The sequence below is a fragment of the Ranitomeya imitator genome, chromosome 1, assembly GCF_032444005.1.
Source record: "Ranitomeya imitator isolate aRanImi1 chromosome 1, aRanImi1.pri, whole genome shotgun sequence".
NCBI classification, from domain to species: Eukaryota; Metazoa; Chordata; class Amphibia; order Anura; family Dendrobatidae; genus Ranitomeya; species Ranitomeya imitator.
Window position 1 is genome coordinate 418,375,340 of NC_091282.1, and position 21,299 is coordinate 418,396,638.

The 21,299-nt window shown below is 45.0% G+C and overlaps 1 protein-coding gene across 1 annotated transcript in view; it reads left to right on the top strand.

The window, feature by feature from the left end:
• Window positions 1-361: 361 nt before the first annotated feature.
• Window positions 362-21,299, top strand: part of LOC138670324 (protein prune homolog 2-like) — a 157,573-nt gene continuing 136,635 nt past the window's right edge. The window contains exon 1 of the mRNA XM_069757594.1: window positions 362-445. Within this exon, the coding sequence (XP_069613695.1) occupies window positions 410-445 (36 nt within the window). The 5' untranslated portion in view covers window positions 362-409. The remainder of the gene's footprint in view (window positions 446-21,299) is intronic.

The window sequence follows — 21,299 nt, forward strand, 5'->3', positions numbered from 1 at the left end:
GGTGACCCGCCACGCCTCATGCACATATGTGCGGTGTCTATGCTACAGCCAGTATGGCATCTTGGAGAAAGAGACAATTTTAATAAATGTTTCTGGGTTGTTACTCTCTTTTCTGGCAGCCAGTGGAGTACTAGACTCCAGCCTACCATTATGGAGGCATTCTTCTAAAGCTATGAGATTCTCCTCAGTGGATTCCTGTGAATCCAGTGCGGCTGGCAGTGAAGGGGTTACCGCTGTGAGCCTGCACCGTGCGGGGTCACATTTCAGCACCTCGGAGAGGCTCGTGCGCGCTCCCGACAGCCGCCTTCTCCCGGGGAGCTCGTGCTGCTCCTGACTGCGCGTGTGACGGGGCGCTGCCACAGCTGGAGGGGCCCGGCATCAGGTGTGGGGGTCTGCAGCGTCCCCAGGGATGGAGGAATTCCTGCAGCGCACCAAATCTAGGCTGGTGAGTTCGCCACACTCTCAGGGGTGCCAGGAAAGTGAGGACCCTCGGGTATTGGGCGTATGGGGTGTGAGCTCAGCCGTGCGGGGGGCAGTAGCTGAGATTAGCCGTGCGGGGGGCAGTAGCTGTGGTTGGTAATCACTGTGATCCAGTCATGGAAGGCTACAGAGAACACGAAGCATGTGGCTCCTAGTGGGATAACTTGTAGGGAAGTCACCCAGGAGGGTCCCAAACCTCTTCATGGTGTCCTCACCTTGGGGACTGGTCTGAGGACTGGGTGTAGTGGCCGGAACTGGTGGGCTATGGCAGAAGTGGTACCGCAGGAGCGCCTGCTGCAGAGGCCAAGTGCTGCTTATAGTATATTATGTTATATTATGTTATGGTATATTATAGTGTGCTATAGTATGTGATATTACATATTATGTTATATTATATGTTATATTGTGTTATATTATACTAGATGGTGGCCCGATTCTAACGCATCGGGTATTCTAGACTATGTATTTATGTGTGTATATAGCAGTCACATAGCATATAGCACAGACCACGTAGTATATTGCCCAGCTACGTAGTATATTGCCCAGCCACCTAGTATATTGCCCAGCTACATAGTATATTGCCCAGCCACCTAGTATATTGCCCAGCTACGTAGTATATTGCCCAGCCACCTAGTATATTGCCCAGTCACGTAGTATATTGTCCAGTCACGTATATTGCCCAGCCACCTAGTATATTGCCCAGCTACATAGTATATTGCCCAGCCACCTAGTATATTCCCAGCTACGTAGTATATTGCCCAGCCACCTAGTATATTGCCCAGCTACATAGTATATTGCCCAGCCACCTAGTATATTGCCCAGCTACGTAGTATATTGTCCAGCCACGTAGTATATTGCCCAGTCACGTAGTATATTGTCCAGTCACGTATATTGCCCAGCCACGTAGTATATTGCCCAGCTACGTAGTATATTGCCAAGTCACGTAGTATATTGCCCAGCTACATAGTTTATTGCCCAGCCACGTAGTATATTGCCCAGCTACGTCGTATATTGCCTAGCAACGTATTATATTGCTCAGTCATGTACTATATTGCCCAGTCACGTAGTATATTGCCCAGTCACGTAGTATATTGCCCAGCTAAGTAGTATACAGCACAGAGCCACGTAGTATACAGCACAGAGCCACGTATTATATTGCCCAGTCACGTAGTATATTGCCCAGCTACGTAGTATATTGCCCAGCCACGTAGTATATTGCCCAGTCACGTAGTATACAGCACAGACACGTAGTATATTGCCCAGTCACGTAGTATATTGCCCAGCTAAGTAGTATACAGCACAGAGCCACGTAGTATACAGCACAGAGCCACGTATTATATTGCCCAGTCACGTAGTATATTGCCCAGCTACGTAGTATATTGCCCAGCCACGTAGTATATTGCCCAGTCACGTAGTATACAGCACAGACACGTAGTATATTGCCCAGTCACGTAGTATATTGCCCAGCTAAGTAGTATACAGCACAGAGCCACGTAGTATACAGCACAGAGCCACGTATTATATTGCCCAGTCACGTAGTATATTGCCCAGCTACGTAGTATATTGCCCAGCCACGTAGTATATTGCCCAGTCACGTAGTATACAGCACAGACACGTAGTATATTGCCCAGCTATGTAGTATATTGCCCAGTCACGTAGTATATTGCCCAGCTACGTCGTATATTGCCCAGCCACGTAGTATATTGCCCAGCTACGTAGTATATTGCCCAGCTACGTAGTATATTGCCCAGCTACGTAGTATATTGCCCACCTACGTAGTATATTGCCCAGCTACGTAGTATATTGCCCAGCCACGTAGTATATTGCCCAGCTACATAGTATACAGCCCAGAGTCACGTAGTATACAGCACAGACACGTAGTATATTGCCCAGTCATGTAGTATATTGCCCAGCCACGTAGTATATTGCCCAGTCACGTAGTATATTGCCCAGTCACGTAGTATATTGCCCAGCCACGTAGTATACTGCCCAGTCACGTAGTATATAGCATAGCCCACGGAGTATATCACACAGCTCACATAGTATATAACACTGCCTATGTAGTATATAGCAGTCACGCAGTATATAACACAGCCCACGTAGTATACAGCAGTGTGGGCACCATATCCCTGTTAAAAATATAAAAATATAAAAAAATAAAATAAAAAATAGTTATATACTCACCTCCTGGGATCCAGCGGAGCTCCGGCGACATGCGCGCGGCTGCCGCCATCTTCCGTTCCCAGGATACATTGCGAAATTACCCAGCTGACTTAGCGGTCTCGCGGTCTGGATAATTTCGCAATGCATCGCCTGGAACGGAAGATGGCGGCCGGCGCGAGCGGCTCAGCGGACAACGGAGGGTGAGTATAGCAGGTTTTTTGTTTTTTTATTATTTTTAACATCACATTTTTTTACTATTGATGCCACATAGGCAGCATCAATAGTAAAAGGTTGGGGACACACAGGGTTAATAGCGGCGGTAACGGAGTGCGTTACCCGCGGCATAACACGGTCCGTTACCGCTGGCATTAACCCTGTGTGAGCGGTAGAAGGGAGTATGCGGGTGCCGGGCAGTGACCTCGGGGAGTAAGGAGCGGCCATTTTCTTCCGGACTGTGCCCGTCGCTGATTGGTCGTGGCTGTTTTGCCGCGACCAATCAGCGACTTGGATTTCCAGGACAGACAGAGGCCGCGACCAATGAATATCTGTGACAGACAGAAAAACAGACAGACGGAAGTGACCCTTAGACAATTATATAGTAGATTATGTTATTATATTATGTTGTTATATTATATTGTGTTATATTACGCTATAATGTATATATATTAGGTTACATTATGTTATGATATTATGTTATGCTATATTATATATTATGTTTTATTATATTATATACTAGATTGTGGCCCGATTCTAATGCATCGGGTATTCTAGAATATGCATGTCCCCGTTTTATATGGACAATGATGATTCCAGAATTCGCGGCAGACTGTGCCCGTTGCTGATTGGTCGAGGCAACCTTTATGACATCATCGTCGCCATGGCAACCATTATGACATCTACATCGATACTGTGCCCGTGGCTGATTGGTCGAGGCGAATTCGCGGCAGACTGTGCCCGTCGCTGATTGGTCGAGGCAACCTTTATGACATCATCGTCGCCATGCTGTGCCCGTTGCTGATTGGTCGAGGCCTGGCATCGGGTATTCTAGAATATGCATGTCCCCGTAGTATATGGACAATGATGATTCCAGAATTCGCGGCAGACTGTGCCCGTCGCTGATTGGTCGACGCAACCTTTATGACATCATCATCGCCATGGCAACCATTATGACATCTACGTCGATACTGTGCCCGTTGCTGAATCAGAAATGTGGGATTTCTACGTCCTTTATGACATCATCGTCGCTGTGCCCGTCGCTGATTGGTCGAGGCCTGGCGGCCTCGACCAATCAGAGACGCGGGATTTCCAGGACAGACAGACAGAAAGACAGACAGACGGAAAAACCCTTAGACAATTATATATATAGATGTTATATTATATGTTATTATATGCCCTTTGTTAATTCCTTCACTTGTTTTGTTCTATCAGTTGATTTCTTTAATGAGAACAAATCTCTTCCCAATTTCCTGCCATGTGCCCTCTTTCCCCATCTTTTCCCTCCTCTTTGCCGTTTCTGTGCCATTCAGCCTTCAGCCTCATCTGCTCCTTCCTCCTCTCTGAGCACATTTGGCTCCCAGCATTTCTGCCTGTCTCCCCTCCCGCCGCCCAGCTCCTCTTCTTTCTCCCTCTCTGTGCTCTCGGCCTGGAGCCTACATGGCTCTCGGAGTATGGGATCTGACTGTCCCTGTGGGCGCAGAGAGCACATCTACTACTCAGCCTTCTCGGGATGACATGACCAGGACTCCCTATCACATGGCTTCCATGGGCCTATAATACTTCACTGCAGTTCAGTTAGCATCACGTTGCCTTGCAACCCTACTGTGATATAAAGGGAATCTGTCTCCAGATTTTTGCTACTTAATCTTAGTACAACATAATGTAGGGGCTGAAAGCCTGATTCCAGCAATGTGTCACATACTGGGCTGCCTATTGTAATTTTGATAAAATCAGTGTTTTATCAGCAGGAGATTATCACTAGAGGACTCGTAAACCTGCTGACTGATAGTCAAGCATATTCATTAGTTCTGTTTTACCCCAACCCCACCACTAATTGGCATCTTTCTGTATACACTGTACATGGGCAGAAAGCTGCCAGTCTGTGGTGTGGACCAGTCTTATACAGAGCTCAACAATCTGCTAGATCTTCAGCATTTAAAACAGTGATTTTATTAAATGGACAGCAAGTAGCCCAGTAAGTGGTACATCACTGGAATCAGGGTCTCTTTCCATACATTATGCTGCTCTCAGATGGGGTAGATAAAACCCAGTGACAGATTCCCTTTAAGTGTGCTCCTCCGTCACTGCTCCATTATATTCAAGTAAGACTGACTTGTGATATATTTAAAGGGGTTGTCTGATGACATCTTGTTGATTGGTGGTGGTTGGACCCATATCGGTAGACAGAACAGGAAACGTATCCCGTTTAGAATGGAGTGGTAGTGTGCATTCCATGCATTCCCTATGGGGGGCCGAGCTCTGGCAGCCGCATAGATGACTGAAGTGGTGGCTGGGTGTCCAATATGCCACACCATTTTGTAATGGAGATTAAAGTTCCCAATGTCCCCAAATTATCTATCATTGTACTGTAGGTCCCAGTGGTCAGACACTGACCAATCAGCATACTTGATTTCACTTGTTTAAGTGTTCTTCATCATTTATTTATATACATAAAACACTTTTTTGTGAACACAAATATTAATTTTTTACTAGTCAATGCAAAAGTCAAGCCCCCTTTTATGTCCCCTTTAAGTATACATAGGAGCTATGTTTTTGTTTCCTTAAAGGGGTTGTTCGGTCTAAAATGCCAAGTCTGCATTCACTCTATGTGACTGTAGACTTGTCAATCATCACACAGCACGCTGTGGGGATTCTCCGTAGTCAGCACCGGGAATGGCGGTCAAGTGACTGCAAGTATGCTATATGCGGCCACCATCCGACTAGACGTTTCCGGCAATGCAAGTCTAGTCGGATTCTTTCTGGGAGTATGCAGATCGCATACTTGTGGTCACATGACCGCCTCTTCCAGCACTGACCCCGCAGTATCCGCACAGTGTGTGCTATGGGAGGATTCACAAGTCTGCAGTTCACATAGAGTAACTGCAGACTTGTTGGTTTAGATCGGACAATCCTTTCAATGCCTGATGGTGCCAGTAAGTTATTGGTTTTATCCTTTATGTATATATTGATTGGTAGCAACACGTTAGGGGTGCCATCATTTTTGTCCAGGTCTTGTTCATCAGGTTTTTTTTCTTTAATTTTCTCTGATCTCTGATTTTCATTAGTTGATATTCAGTAAAGTTGATGTTTTTGTCTAAATTTAACAGAACGCTACCAACAGTTGTCCATGTGTGTGCATAATTCTTCATATTCATGGCATTTTTCAGAATAATTTATGGTATTATAGTGCCTTAGGCACGTGAGACTATAAGTGCCTCCCCTTACCCTTGTACATAAAGGTAGCCTTGATAATCAGCCCACTCAGCACACACAGAGAGTTAGGGCTTATGGAGTCCAGCCAATATTTGGGGGGCGAGCGGTTCAGGCAGGCTGACCATCGGCCCATCTGAACAGGTCATCAAATACCCAATGAATGGCAAATACTTGTCCAGCAGGTGCCATGACTTAAGCTTGTCTTTCTGTGCACATTGTAGTGTGGTTGGCATTAAACACCCACAGATGTATGTAGCAAATCTGCAGTCATTTTATGGCCTGGATAGTGCCATGTTAAACGCACCATTAGGTAAAATCATAACTCCCTTCCCCCAGAAGACAAGTGACCAGATAGCTACTACTTTCGCAGGTGTGGCGGGCGCCATTTTAAAATAGATTTTATTTTTTACACTTACTCAATAACATCAAGAACACTTAATAACTTGACACTAAACATGTGACTGTGCTGCAGAGAGGTTCCACAGCTGGCACCTGCCTGCGGAAGCATTTTTGTTTTTTTTTCTTCAGTATGTACAGGTATTCATTATGTAAAATAGGGGGCAGGTCAGTGAGGGATCAGTGACCAGTAGTAAGCCCATAAAGATGAATACCTAAGCAGAGGACCACATGAAGACCCCCACAGGCCGCCCGGAGCACGAGCATATCATTAACTGAAAATTATGATTAAACAACAACCACAAGACGGATTTCATCACCCAAAGTATCATTGTAATCAGGATAAAAGCGCCAACCTGACATTCTGTAGGTTACTGTGCACAATCCTGCTGACAGGTTCCCTTTACTTCTGGTGAAACCCCTAAAGGGTTAATACATGTTTTCAATGTGAGCACTTTGAAGGGGGCAGTTTTTAATATGGTGTCACTTTTGCTTATTTTCTGTCACATAGGCCCCTCAAATGGTTAGGGTTAAAATGGAACGTGGTCCATTAGAAAATTGCTTTTGTAATTTTTGTTGGAAAAAATGAGAAATTGCTTATAAACTTTTAGCCTAAAAATTGAAAGTTTGAAAATTGCAAAATGTGTAGTTTTTTTTTCTCCAATTTTTGATATTTTTCTAAACACAAGTCATATCGGCCTAAATTTAAATGACATGAAGTACAACATGTGACGAATACAGAGTTGTAGCCTCATACAGTGACAGTGGTCAGAATTGAAAAAATTGGCCTGGTCAGGAATGTGATAACAGGCTGGGAGGTGAAGGGGTTAATATATGGTTTCTATCCCCCTAAAATTTTTAACACAGAGTTAAGTAGCAAATTACACTTATAATAGAACTGATTGTAACATGCAAAATCAGCAATTGCTACCTCCTAAAAAGCAATTATTTATAAGAGTGAGCTTGTTCCCTCTTATTCTTCCGGACATGAGTTTTAGACAGTAATTTGATTTGAAAGATAATTGCATATCATAAGGATACAAAGAAATAGGAAATAGGAAAATAAGGCTACATGCTAGAATTCTCAAAATCGGACAGTATGGGTGCAAAAGTCTGAAATTGGAAGTCCGGCTATTGCATTGCTCATAGGTATAAAATGACTCCATAACCTGCAGGCTTGGGCCAATGTGCCTGGGACCCACAGGAGGAATTGACTCCAGGATCCCACCCTACAGCTATATTCAATTACCTGTTAGGCTACTTTCACACTAGCGTTTTTCTGCGGACGTCGAAAAGCGTCGTTGCGACGCATCGACGGATGCGTCGCAAAGACAGGAAAATGGATCCAACGCTTCCATTATTTCGACGGTTCCGTAGAAAAACTGGATCCGTTGTATCCGTTGTTTCCGTTTTTTCCATCCGTTTCATCCGTTTTTATGACGGATCCGTTTTCCACGCCTAAAAGTGGGAGTCTCCTTTATGTGATTGGCTACTGGAAAATATGGAAAATTATATACAGACAGTTTTTACAGCCCATCTTTGAAAGGGTTTAGAGAAAGTGGCAGAGATGGAAGGAGTGCTTGGGAGGATTGCGAACGTGGTTACCGATGTAATTTTTGAGACCAATCGGCTGGATATCATGGTTCGGGAGCAGGAGGCGGCAGCAGAAAGACGGAGGATGGTTCACCGTCGAGGTCGCAGACTATAGATTCATCCCATTAACGCACTGCAGATGACCCGGGGCATCTATTCTACCCTGTACATGGAGTTACGGCAGAACCCGGAGAAATTCTATAATTATCTTCGGATGAGGCAGGAGCACTTTGATGTGTTGCTGGAACTAGTTGGGGATGTCATCCAAAGGCAGGACACACGCATGAGGTCTGCCATTACACCGGCGGAGCGGCTGATGGTGACCCTGCGGTAAGTTATTTTTTTTTTATCTCATTGTTCATATTTAATGCCATGCCAGCATATTTTAACGTATGGAAAACAACATCAGCAGTGAACATGGTCCCCAAAATACAGCGCTGTAACACAGCGTTGCATTTTCTGGAACATGTAAATATTTTCCATTTATGGGCCCATGTATGCACAGATGTAAAAATGTTGTTGTTAATGTGCACTGCAACATCCAAAACAAAAAAAAAGTGGCATTTTTAAATTGGTAAAAAAAAAATTAACTACATTTATGTAAATTGCTTACAAATGTAATTTAGCTGTCTTTACAATCTTTTATAACTTTTGTTTTGCTTTTTCACAGCTTCTTGGCTACCGGAGAATCTCTAACGTCACTACACTACCAGTTTCGCCTTGGAATATCAAACATTTCGGGAATTGTGAAAGTGACCTGCCTGGCGATATGGGATGCCTTGCACACGGAGTACATTCCACAACCAACAAGGGACATCTGGCTGCAGAGTGCAGAACAGTTGGAGAAAGTGTGCCATTTCTCTAATTGCTTGGGGGCAGTCAATGGGAAACACATCCGTATAGCAAAACCGGCAGGTACAGGCTCGGAGTACTACAACTATAAGAAGTACTTTTCTATCGTACTCATGGCCATAGCAGATGCCAACTGCAAATTTATGACTGTGGACATTGGAGCCTATGGACGGTCCAACGACTCCCAAGTCTTCAAAACTTCACTGATGGGCCGTTGTTTGTATGGTGATACATATGACTTTCCACCAGCCAGACCACTCCCGGGAACAACAGGATCACCTATGCCGTATGTCTGTGTGGGTGATGAGGCCTTTCAGTTGTCCCCACATCTCCTCAAACCGTACTCAAGCCGAGCCTTGACCAGAACAAAAAAGTGTTCAATTACCACTTAACGAGAGCAAGAAGAGTGGTGGAGTGTGCATTCGGCATTCTCACTGCAAAGTGGCGCATACTGCTCACCGCCATAACTCTGCACATACGAACTGTGGATGAGGTTGTGAAGGCCTGCGTGGTCCTCCATAACTATGTACTTTCCAAGGAGCCCGTTTCCGTGGATGATGAGGATTTGGAGACCACCCTGTGGGATTACCACAGCAGCTCTGTACGTTCTGCCGGTTCTGTAACCAGAATGAGGGACAACTTTGCTGAGTTTTTTGTTTCACCTGTGGGTAGGGTGCCATGACAAGATAACATTGTGTGAACTTTTATTTCAGGTCTTGGTGATAAATGTTTGTGTATAAAGTTTTTTTATTGCCACCAACTTCATAATTAGTTGAATACACTTTGGTATATGTGGAGTAATAAACCAAATGTTATATGTTCAAACGTGTGGTGTGTATTTAATTTCCAATTATTAACATATCAAATGAATCCACTTCACAACCAAAATTTGTCAAACCAAAACAAAATTTATTGAAAAGTTATTGTACCAACAAACATTGTAAATGTTTCAAGAACAATTTGTTGAAACACCAAATTTGTGTCCACCATTTTTTTTCTTGTTTAGCCTTTTTTTGGTAACATTTTTTTTAGGGTTGTTTAAACCTCATTTTTGTTTTTCGGTAACAATTTTATTTTTTAACCTTTTATTTTTTGTTACCCTGTTTTTTTTTTTATAAAAAAAAACACAACAAATATTTTATACTAGATGGCAGCCCGATTCTAAAGAATCGGGAGTCTAGAATCCATATATACTTTATTTATTCAAATGTAAAAATAATACAATTAATAAATAATAGTAAGATAGAACAAAAAATGGCTGCACTCACCAGCTCTTGACAATTCTTGTCATTTAAGGTACAGTTACACAGGATCCATGAACATGCTTATGAGGGGAGGGATGAAAGACATCAGACGACAACTTTGCGTGTTGTGGCAAATGCCACAACAACGGTTCTTTGCTTAAGAACAATGTCAGGTAGTAGGAAAATACCCAGTTAATAATAGGCAATAGTTCTTTGCAGGAATGCAGATATTAATAAATAGGCAGTTTATATTGCAGAGAAATTGCTGGGCAATAATGGACAATGTCCTTATGTGGCAAATAATAGAGCAATATACCCAATGTGGCAAAGAAGAGGTTAATAAACGGCAGTCTCTCAGTATAACAGTCAGTGAATAATAGGCAGTATATGGAGAAAACACCAAACAAAAGTTCAAAATTGGTGTGAAAATGTCACTGAACCACTTCACAACTAAATATATATAGTTTTGGTAAATGGTATTATCATTTTTTGACGAAATTCGGCAGGAGCTTGAAGAGCAACGTCACTGGGCCCGCCTCCACGCAGTAGAAACTTGCTGTGAGGTAAAAATTCAAAAATCACACCAAAATGGCGGGCGGAGTGTATCACAGTACGGCACGTTTCTGATTGGTCGCTCGCAGCAGGCGGCAACCAATCAGACACTGGACACTGTTGACGTCACTTATCTCCGGACATTAGCTCCGGACATTAGCTCCGGACATTATCTCCGGACATTAGCTCCGGACAGGAAGTTGGCACAAATTGCAGGAAGTAGTATTCTAGGCAATTATTATTTTACTAGATGGCAGCCCGATTCTAAAGAATCGGGAGTCTAGAATCCATATATACTTTATTTATTCAAATGTATAAGAATAATACAATTAATAAATAATAGTAAGAAAGAACAAAAAATGGCTGCACTTACCAGCTCTTGACAATTCTTGTTATTTAAGAAATTGCTGGGCAATAATGGACAATGTCCTTATGTGGCAAATAATAGAGCAATATACCCAATGTGGCAAAGAAGAGGTTAATAAACGGCAGTCTCTCAGTATAACAGTCAGTGAATAATAGGCAGTATATGGAGAAAACACCAAACAAAAGTTCAAAATTGGTGTGAAAATGTCACTGAACCACTTCACAACTAAATATATATAGTTTTGGTAAATGGTATTATCATTTTTTTGGCGAAATTCGGCAGGAGCTTGAAGAGCAACGTCACTGGGCCCGCCTCCACGCAGTAGAAACTTGCTGTGAGGTAAAAATTCAAAAATCACACCAAAATGGCGGGCGGAGTGTGTCACAGTACGGCACGTTTCTGATTGGTCGCTCGCAGCAGGCGGCAACCAATCAGACACTGGACACTGTTGACGTCACTTATCTCCGGACATTAGCTCCGGACATTAGCTCCGGACATTAGCTCCGGACAGGAAGTTGGCACAAATTGCAGGAAGTAGTATTCTAGGCAATTATATATTAGATAAATCCGTAAAGTGTGGGGTGGACATACTAGCGGAGGGGCTGGAAGGTTGGACCATGTCGATAGGTGGGGAAAGCCTACTGGTTTGTGGTGTACTGTGATGGGGTGAAAAAGCAGAAGGCTGAGCAGGGGAGGGTGTTGTAGGGGTAGGAATAGTAAATGGGGAAGGAAAGCTTGACGAGGAAAACATTGGGGAAGTGTTGTGAGTTCTGTTTTTGGGCTCCCTCTGGTGGTTACTGATGGTACTGGGTGACTTGTCTTTCCTGGGTTTCTGGGTTCCACCTGTTCCATCAGCATATGGGAGTTTCCTATTTAACCTGGCTTTGCTGGCATTTCCTCGCCGGTTATCAATGTATCCAGTGTGTCTTGTTACCTCTGCTCCCTGCTCCTAGAACCTTCTGGACTAGCTAAGTTTGGATTTTCCTGTTTTGTGTTTTGCTTAATTTGGTTTTTAGTCCAGCCTGCAGATATGTGATTCTCTGCTGCTGGTTGCTCTAGTGGGCTGAAATTGCTTTTCATGTACCATGAGTTGGCACATGAGTTCAAGTAATTTCAGGATGGTTTTTTGAAGGGTTTTTCGCTGACCGCGCAGTTCACTTTTGTATCCTCTGCTATCTAGCTTTAGCGGGCCTCATTTTGCTGAAACTGTTTTCATACTACGTATGTGCTTTCCTCTCATTTCACCGTCATTATATGTGGGGGGCTGCTATTTGCTGTGGGGTATTTCTCTGGAGGCAAGAGAGGTCTGTGTTTCTTCTGATAGGGGAAGTTAGATCTTCGGCTGGAGCGAGACGTCTAGGATCATCGTAGACACGTTCCCCGGCTACTTTTATTTGTGTGTTAGGTTCAGGGTCGTGGTCAGCTCAGGTTCCATCGCCCTAGAGCTTGTTTGTATCTGTGCTTGTCCTTTTTGTGATCCCCTGCCATTGGGATCATGACAGTATAACCGGCCCACAAAGTGTTAATTGTATTGGCTGAAGTAGGAGGATAAGTAGTCTGAGGAAGTTTTTTTTTTTTTTTTTTTCCCCTCAGAGTTTGCTGCCTAGCCTTATTGCAGCCTGGCTACTTCCTCCTCCTCTTAATCTTTGAATGGCTCTGATCTCAGCTGTTTATCATGGACGTCCAGAGTTTGGCTTCCAGCCTGAATAATCTTGCCACTAAGGTTCAAAATATACAGGATTTTGTTGTACATGCTCCTATGTCTGAACCTAGAATTCCTGTCCCAGAGTTTTTTTCTGGAGATAGATCTCGTTTTTGAATTTTAGGAACAATTGCAAGTTGTTTCTTTCTTTGAAATCTCGCTCCTCTGGAGACCCTGCTCAGCAAGTCAAGATAATTATATCTTTCCTGCGGGGTGACCCTCAGGATTGGGCATTTGCATTGGCACCAGGGGACCCTGCGTTGCTTAATGCAGATGCGTTTTTTCTGGCATTGGGTTTGCTCTATGAGGAACCTAACCAAGAGATTCAGGCTGAAAAAGCTTTGTTGGCCCTCTCTCAGGGGCAAGATGAAGCAGAAATTTATTGTCAAAAATTTCGGAGGTGGTCGGTACTTACTCAGTGGAATGAGTGCGCTCTGGCTGCAAAGTTTAGAGATGGCCTTTCTGAGGCCATTAAAGATGTTATGGTGGGGTTCCCTGCGCCTGCTGGTCTGAATGAGTCTATGACTATGGCTGTTCAGATTGATCGGCGTTTACGGGAGCGCAAACCTGTGCATCATTTGGCGGTGTCGTCTGAACCGTCACCTGAGATAATGCAATGTGATAGAATTCAGTCCAGAAGTGAACGGCAAAAGTATAGGCGGAAAAAAGGGTTGTGCTTTTATTGTGGTGATTCAGCTCATGTTATATCAGCATGCTCTAAACGCACAAAAAAGGTTGATAAGTCTGTTGCCATTAGTACTTTACAGTCTAAGTTCATTCTGTCTGTGACTCTGATTTGTTCATTATCATCCATTTCCGTCGATGCCTATGTGGATTCAGGCGCTGCCCTGAGTCTTATGGATTGGTCATTTGCCAATCGCTGTGGGTTTAGTCTGGAGCCTCTGGAAGTCCCTATTCCTTTGAAGGGAATTGACTCTACACCTTTGGCTATGAATAAACCTCAGTACTGGACACAAGTGACCATGCGTATGACTCCCGTTCATCAGGAGGTGATTCGCTTCCTGGTACTGTATAATTTGCATGATGTTCTAGTACTTGGTCTGCCATGGTTACAAACTCATAATCCAGTCCTTGACTGGAAATCAGTGTCTGTGTTAAGCTGGGGTTGTCAGGGGGTTCATGATGATGCACCTCCGATTTCTATCGCTTCATCTACTCCTTCTGAGATTCCTGTGTTTTTGTCTGACTATCGGGATGTTTTTGAGGAGCCTAAGCTCAGTTCGCTTCCTCCTCACAGGGATTGCGATTGTGCTATAAATTTAATTCCGGGCAGTAAATTTCCTAAAGGTCGTTTGTTCAATCTGTCAGTGCCAGAGCATACTGCTATGCGGGATTATGTTAAGGAGTCCTTGGAAAAGGGACATATCCGTCCATCTTTGTCCCCTTTGGGAGCAGGTTTTTTTTTCGTGGCCAAGAAAGATGGTTCCTTGAGGCCTTGTATAGATTATCGTCTTTTGAATAAGATTACCGTAAAATATCAGTATCCTTTGCCATTGTTGACTGATTTGTTTGCTCGCATTAAGGGGGCTAAATGGTTCACTAAGATTGATCTTCGGGGTGCGTATAATCTTATACGAATAAAGCAAGGTGATGAGTGGAAAACCGCATTTAATACGCCTGAGGGCCATTTTGAGTATTTGGTAATGCCTTTTGGACTTTCTAATGCTCCTTCAGTCTTCCAGTCCTTTATGCACGATATTTTCCGTGAATATCTGGATAAATTTATGATTGTGTATTTGGATGATATTTTGGTTTTTTCTGATGACTGGGAGTCTCATGTTCAGCAGGTCAGGAAGGTGTTTCAGGTCCTGCGGGCCAATTCCTTGTTTGTAAAAGGCTCAAAGTGTCTCTTTGGAGTTCAGAAGATTTCTTTCTTGGGGTATATTTTTTCCCCTTCTACTATTGAGATGGATCCCATCAAGGTTCAGGCTATTTGTGACTGGACGCAGCCTACATCTCTTAAGAGTCTACAGAAGTTCTTGGGCTTTGCTAATTTCTATCGTCGTTTTATAACTAATTTTTCTAGTGTTGTTAAGCCTTTGACGGATTTGACTAAGAAGGGTGCTGATGTTGCTAATTGGTCTCCTGCGGCTGTGGAGGCCTTTCAGGAACTTAAGCGCCGGTTTTCTTCTGCTCCTGTGTTGCGTCAGCCAGATGTTTCGCTCCCTTTTCAGGTTGAGGTTGATGCTTCCGAGATTGGAGCGGGGGCGGTTTTGTCACAGAGAAGCTCCGATGGCTCAGTGATGAAGCCATGCGCGTTTTTTTCTAGAAAGTTTTCGCCGGCTGAGCGGAATTATGATGTTGGTAATCGGGAACTTTTGGCCATGAAGTGGGCATTTGAGGAGTGGCGTCATTGGCTAGAGGGTGCTAGACATCGTGTGGTGGTCTTGACTGATCACAAAAATTTGATTTACCTTGAGTCTGCCAGGCGTCTGAATCCTAGACAGGCTCGTTGGTCACTGTTTTTCTCTCGTTTCAATTTTGTGGTTTCATACCTGCCAGGTTCAAAGAATGTGAAGGCGGATGCTCTTTCTAGGAGTTTTGTGCCTGACTCCCTTGGAAATTCTGAGCCCTCTGGTATCCTTAGGGATGGGGTGATTTTGTCTGCTGTCTCCCCAGACTTGCGACGTGCTTTGCAGGAGTTTCAGGTGGCTAAACCTGATCGTTGTCCGCCTGAGAGACTGTTTGTTCCGGATAATTGGACCAGTAGAGTCATCTCCGAGGTCCATTCTTCTGCGTTGGCAGGTCATCCTGGAATATTTGGTACTAGAGACTTGGTGGCCAGGTCTTTTTGGTGGCCTTCCTTGTCGAGGGATGTGCGTTCTTTTGTGCAGTCTTGTGAGGTTTGTGCTCGGGCTAAGCCTTGCTGTTCTCGGGCCAGTGGATTGTTGTCACCTTTGCCTATCCCGAAGAGGCCTTGGACGCACATTTCCATGGACTTTATTTCGGATCTCCCTGTCTCTCAAAAAATGTCCGTCATCTGGGTTGTGTGTGATCGCTTTTCTAAAATGGTTCATCTGGTACCCTTGCCTAAGTTGCCTTCCTCCTCTGAGTTGGTCCCTCTGTTTTTTCAGAATGTGGTTCGTTTGCATGGGATTCCTGAGAACATCGTTTCTGACAGGGGATCCCAGTTTGTGTCTAGATTTTGGCGGACTTTCTGCGCTAAGATGGGCATTGATTTGTCCTTTTCGTCTGCATTCCATCCTCAGACGAATGGCCAGACTGAACAAACTAATCAGACCTTGGAAACTTATTTAAGGTGTTTTGTTTCTGCTGATCAGGATGACTGGGTTACCTTTTTGCCGCTGGCCGAGTTTGCGCTTAATAATCGGGCTAGTTCTGCTACCTTGGTTTCTCCTTTCTTTTGTAATTCGGGGTTTCATCCTCGTTTTTCCTCTGGTCAGGTGGAACCTTCTGATTGTCCTGGAGTGGACATGGTGGTGGATAGGTTGCATCGGATTTGGAGTCATGTGGTGGACAATTTGAAGTTGTCCCAGGAGAAGGCTCAGCAGTTTGCTAATCGCCGTCGCCGCGTGGGTCCTCGACTTCTTGTTGGTGACTTGGTGTGGTTGTCTTCTCGTTTTGTTCCTATGAAGGTCTCTTCTCCTAAGTTCAAGCCTCGGTTCATCGGTCCCTATAGGATCTTGGAAATTCTTAACCCTGTGTCGTTTCGTTTGGATCTCCCGGCATCGTTTGCTATTCATAATGTATTTCATCGGTCGTTGTTGCGGAAGTATGAGGTACCTGTTGTTCCTTCTCTTGAGCCTCCTGCTCCAGTGCTGGTGGAGGGAGAATTGGAGTATGTTGTGGAGAAGATCTTGGATTCTCGTGTTTCCAGACGGAAACTCCAGTATTTGGTCAAGTGGAAGGGTTATGGTCAGGAGGATAATTCTTGGGTGGTTGCCTCGGATGTTCATGCTGATGATTTGGTTCGCGCTTTTCATAGGGCTCATCCTGGTCGCCCTGGTGGTTCTCGTGAGGGTTCGGTGACCCCTCCTCAAGGGGGGGGTACTGTTGTGAGTTCTGTTTTTGGGCTCCCTCTGGTGGTTACTGATGGTACTGGGTGACTTGTCTTTCCTGGGTTTCTGGGTTCCACCTGTTCCATCAGCATATGGGAGTTTCCTATTTAACCTGGCTTTGCTGGCATTTCCTCGCCGGTTATCAATGTATCCAGTGTGTCTTGTTACCTCTGCTCCCTGCTCCTAGAACCTTCTGGACTAGCTAAGTTTGGATTTTCCTGTTTTGTGTTTTGCTTAATTTGGTTTTTAGTCCAGCCTGCAGATATGTGATTCTCTGCTGCTGGTTGCTCTAGTGGGCTGAAATTGCTTTTCATGTACCATGAGTTGGCACATGAGTTCAAGTAATTTCAGGATGGTTTTTTGAAGGGTTTTTCGCTGACCGCGCAGTTCACTTTTGTATCCTCTGCTATCTAGCTTTAGCGGGCCTCATTTTGCTGAAACTGTTTTCATACTACATATGTGCTTTCCTCTCATTTCACCGTCATTATATGTGGGGGGCTGCTATTTGCTGTGGGGTATTTCTCTGGAGGCAAGAGAGGTCTGTGTTTCTTCTGATAGGGGAAGTTAGATCTTCGGCTGGAGCGAGACGTCTAGGATCATCGTAGGCACGTTCCCCGGCTACTTTTATTTGTGTGTTAGGTTCAGGGTCGCGGTCAGCTCAGGTTCCATCGCCCTAGAGCTTGTTTGTATCTGTGCTTGTCCTTTTTGTGATCCCCTGCCATTGGGATCATGACAGGGAAGACACTGTGATTTGTGGCCGGGATGGGAATTGGGACTGGGTTTGGTTTTGGGACAGGGGTTGGTTTTGGGACTGGAGTTGGTATTGGGACTGGGGTTGGTATCGGGACTGGGGTTGGTGTTATGTTTGCTAATGACAGGTGTTATGAAGGCAATCCAGAAACACAGTGTGCTTAGCGATCAGAGCGCACACAGTGATCTGACAAATACCCAAAAATACAAGAACGAGCTCTGAGACGTGGAAACTCTGTAGACTGCACACCTGATCCTATCCTAAACACAACCAAAAGCGGCTGTGGATTGCGCCTAACAACTACCTAGGCAACTCGGCACACCCTAAGAAACTAGCTAGCCTGAAGATAGAAAAATAGGCCTGACTTGCCCCAGAGAAATTCCCCAAAGGAAAAGGCAGCCCCCCACATATAATGACTGTGAGTAAGATGAAAAGACAAAACGTAGGGATGAAATAGATTCAGCAAAGTGGGGCCCGATATTCTAGGACAGAGCGAGGACAGTAAAGCGAACTTTGCAGTCTACAAAAAACCCTAAAGCAAAACCACGCAAAGGGGGCAAAAAAAACCCACCGTGCCGAACTAACGGCACAGCGGTACACCCTTTGCGTCTCAGAGCTTCCAGCAAAACAAAAGACAAGCTGGACAGAAAAAAAGCAACAAAAAAGCAAAAAGCACTTAGCTATACAGAGCAGCAGGTCACAGGAACAATCAGGAGAAGCTCAGATCCAACACTGAAACATTGACAAGGAGCAAGGATAGCAGCATCAGGCGGAGTTAAGTAATGAAGCAGTTAACGAGCTCACCAGAACACCTGAGGGAGGAAGCTCAGAAGCTGCAGTACCACTTGTGACCACAGGAGTGAATTCAGCCACAGAATTTACAACAGGTTGGGATTGGGATTGGGGTTGGTATTCGGGCTGTGGTGGGAATTGTGACTGGGCTGGGAATTGTGACTGGGCTGGGAAATTTGTAGTGGCTGTGTGGGGAGGTGTGGGAGTTTGGCTCATGACCCACAGTAGAGCAGCATGGCAGTCGTGCATTACCTGCATCTGCTGGTCAAGAGATAGCTTTTCCATGCTCCTGAGCATTGATTGGAAAAAAAGGTTGGCCGGAGATTGACTTACATCTGAATGCAGACTATCCAAGCGACTGCTGGTTTTAGTGCTGGTTTCACTGATGCGTGCTTGCACCATGCTGAAACCCGCAGTCACTTGCACTCCCAAAATTTTGAAAGAGCTTTGAAAGGATGCATTCAGATGCAAGAACTTAGGAGCATAGCTGCTTTCCGGACCCCTGTGTCGCTGCCGCCACGAACCTAACGGTGGTCTAGAGCTGGCAGGATCAGAGGGGTGTGGTAAAGGGAACGCTACGTCTGGACCAGCAGATTCCAGTAACGAGGGCTGCGATGCTGCTCCACCGCTGTCGGCGGTAGAAGTGGATGGGGCAGAGGTACCGGAAGGGCCAGATGAGGGGTCAGAGGGATGTGGCCTACCGACGTGGCCCTCGGTGACGGACTCCTGAGAGATCGCTCCAGAGGGGTCCGAGGTAGGTGCAGGCCCCTGATTGCTGGAGAAGGTGCTGTGAAATAGAGAACAAATAACAATTAATATATTGATAGGGGAAAAGCCCTGACTGAAACCAAAGAAGTTAGGTACAATTGGTCATTTAATGGCCTGTTGAATACTTACACTCCTTGCAGCATACTCTCCCGGAGGAAGGACAGGGCCCGGCCATATTTATATGGAGTCCTTTGTTTTCGTGCTGAGCCACTCGGGGCCTGCATCTCCTCATTAAACTCCCTCTTGTAGCGATCTCTGAGTGACCGCCACCGCTTCCTAACCCTTTCACCTGTAAAGACAAGAATAGAAGAAAGTGTTAATTAATGCATTTCATTCAGTTCAAAACATAACTTAAAAGTTTATACTTACATTCTTGAGTCTGCTGACTTGGATCAAGGTCCTCCCACCTCGGCAAAACGTTACGGCATACTTCCTCCCAGAGCCGACGGGTCACATATGTATCTGCATGGCGTCGGTCACCCATATGCCAGAGCGGCTCCCGGTCGCAGACCTCCTCAATCAGTCGGTCCACATTGATCCCGATCATGTCATCAGCGTCTGACTCGGGAGCACGCTGTTGATATTTATAAAAAAAATAAAAAAACATTACTACACAGAAACAAAAAATGATTAATAGAGGCCAAAAAATGTTTAAAAATAACTCACCTCTCGGCGACCGCGGCCACGAGTACGTCGGCTCCGAGAGCGGCTGGGAGGATCTTGCTGTGCAGCAGACTGGAAAACATTAAAAAGAATTACGTTAAAGTTATGCATATGTTGTATGTGTACTTTTATGTATGATGTAGTGGTTTTAATGTGTTGGTTGCTCAGTGATGCGTGAAGCTGTTTCGACACAACTTACACTCTGTCCGCCCGCTCCTCGTCTTTCTCCACCCCTCTCGTCTCCTAAGAGTCCCTCGGCTGCTTCAGCTTCCTGTGAAAAAATAATTAAGGCATATAGTGATTACAAAACATTTTACGTGTAGCTACATCAAATGTAAACATTGATAATTACCTCAACACGCTGACGCTGTGGAGAAGGGCTCTCAGAAGAAGACATCGTTCTGTTTTGTAGTCCCTGGCTTTCCAATTTGGTCCCTGGTGGCTCTGCAAGTATAAAAACCCTTGTAATCTACTATACACATTGAAATTGAAGCTGTAGGGTCTTTAATACTTACCTCAGCAAAGCGGCTGTGGTCCCTGGGTTACTTGGTCCGGGCGGCTGTGGTCCCTGGTGGGAGGTGTTCCTGGGCCTTCAGGTAGTCGCTGTGGTCCCTGGTGGCTCTGCAAGTATAAAAACCCTTGGAATCTACTATACACATTGAAATTGAAGCTGTAGGGTCTTTAGTACTTACATCAGCAAAGCGGCTGTGGTCCCTGGGTTACTTGGTCCGGGCGGCTGTGGTCCCTGGTGGGAGGTGTTCCTGGGCCTTCAGGTAATCACTGTGGTCCCTGGTGGCTCTGCAAGTATAAAAACCCTTGTAATCTACTATACACATTGAAATTGAACCTGTAGGGTCTTTAGTACCTACATCAGCAAAGCGGCTGTGGTCCCTGGGTTACTTGGTCCGGGCGGCTGTGGTCCCTGGTGGGAGGTGTTCCTGGGCCTTCAGGTAATCACTGTGGTCCCTGGTGGCTCTGCAAGTATAAAAACCCTTGTAATCTACTATACACATTGAAATTGAAGCTGTAGGGTCTTTAATACTTACCTCAGCAAAGCGGCTGTGGTCCCTGGGTTACTTGGTCCGGGCGGCTGTGGTCCCTGGTGGGAGGTGTTCCTGGGCCTTCAGGTAGTCGCTGTGGTCCCTGGTGGCTCTGCAAGTATGACAAGTTTATATTGTTAGAAACAACCCCCCAAAGTCACGAATGTAAAAGATGTAATAACCACCCTGCTGAAATTATCAGAGCAATGTTCATGCAGGCCAACTGCGAAAGTTCGGAGATAAACCACCCAAAAAATTACTCAAGGCACACCAGTCTGAGCTGGATTCCCTAATGGTTTTGTATGTGCTAGCTGTAAAACCATTTACCCCTAACCTCCCCCTCCCCCCCCAAAAAAAAACACTCTTGGAAACTTAAAAGGCCTACACACCAGTTCAAAATGTATTGATCATATATGTGATTTGAAAAGATCCATTTAAAACAAACTGTACCACATCTCTTTTTCCTT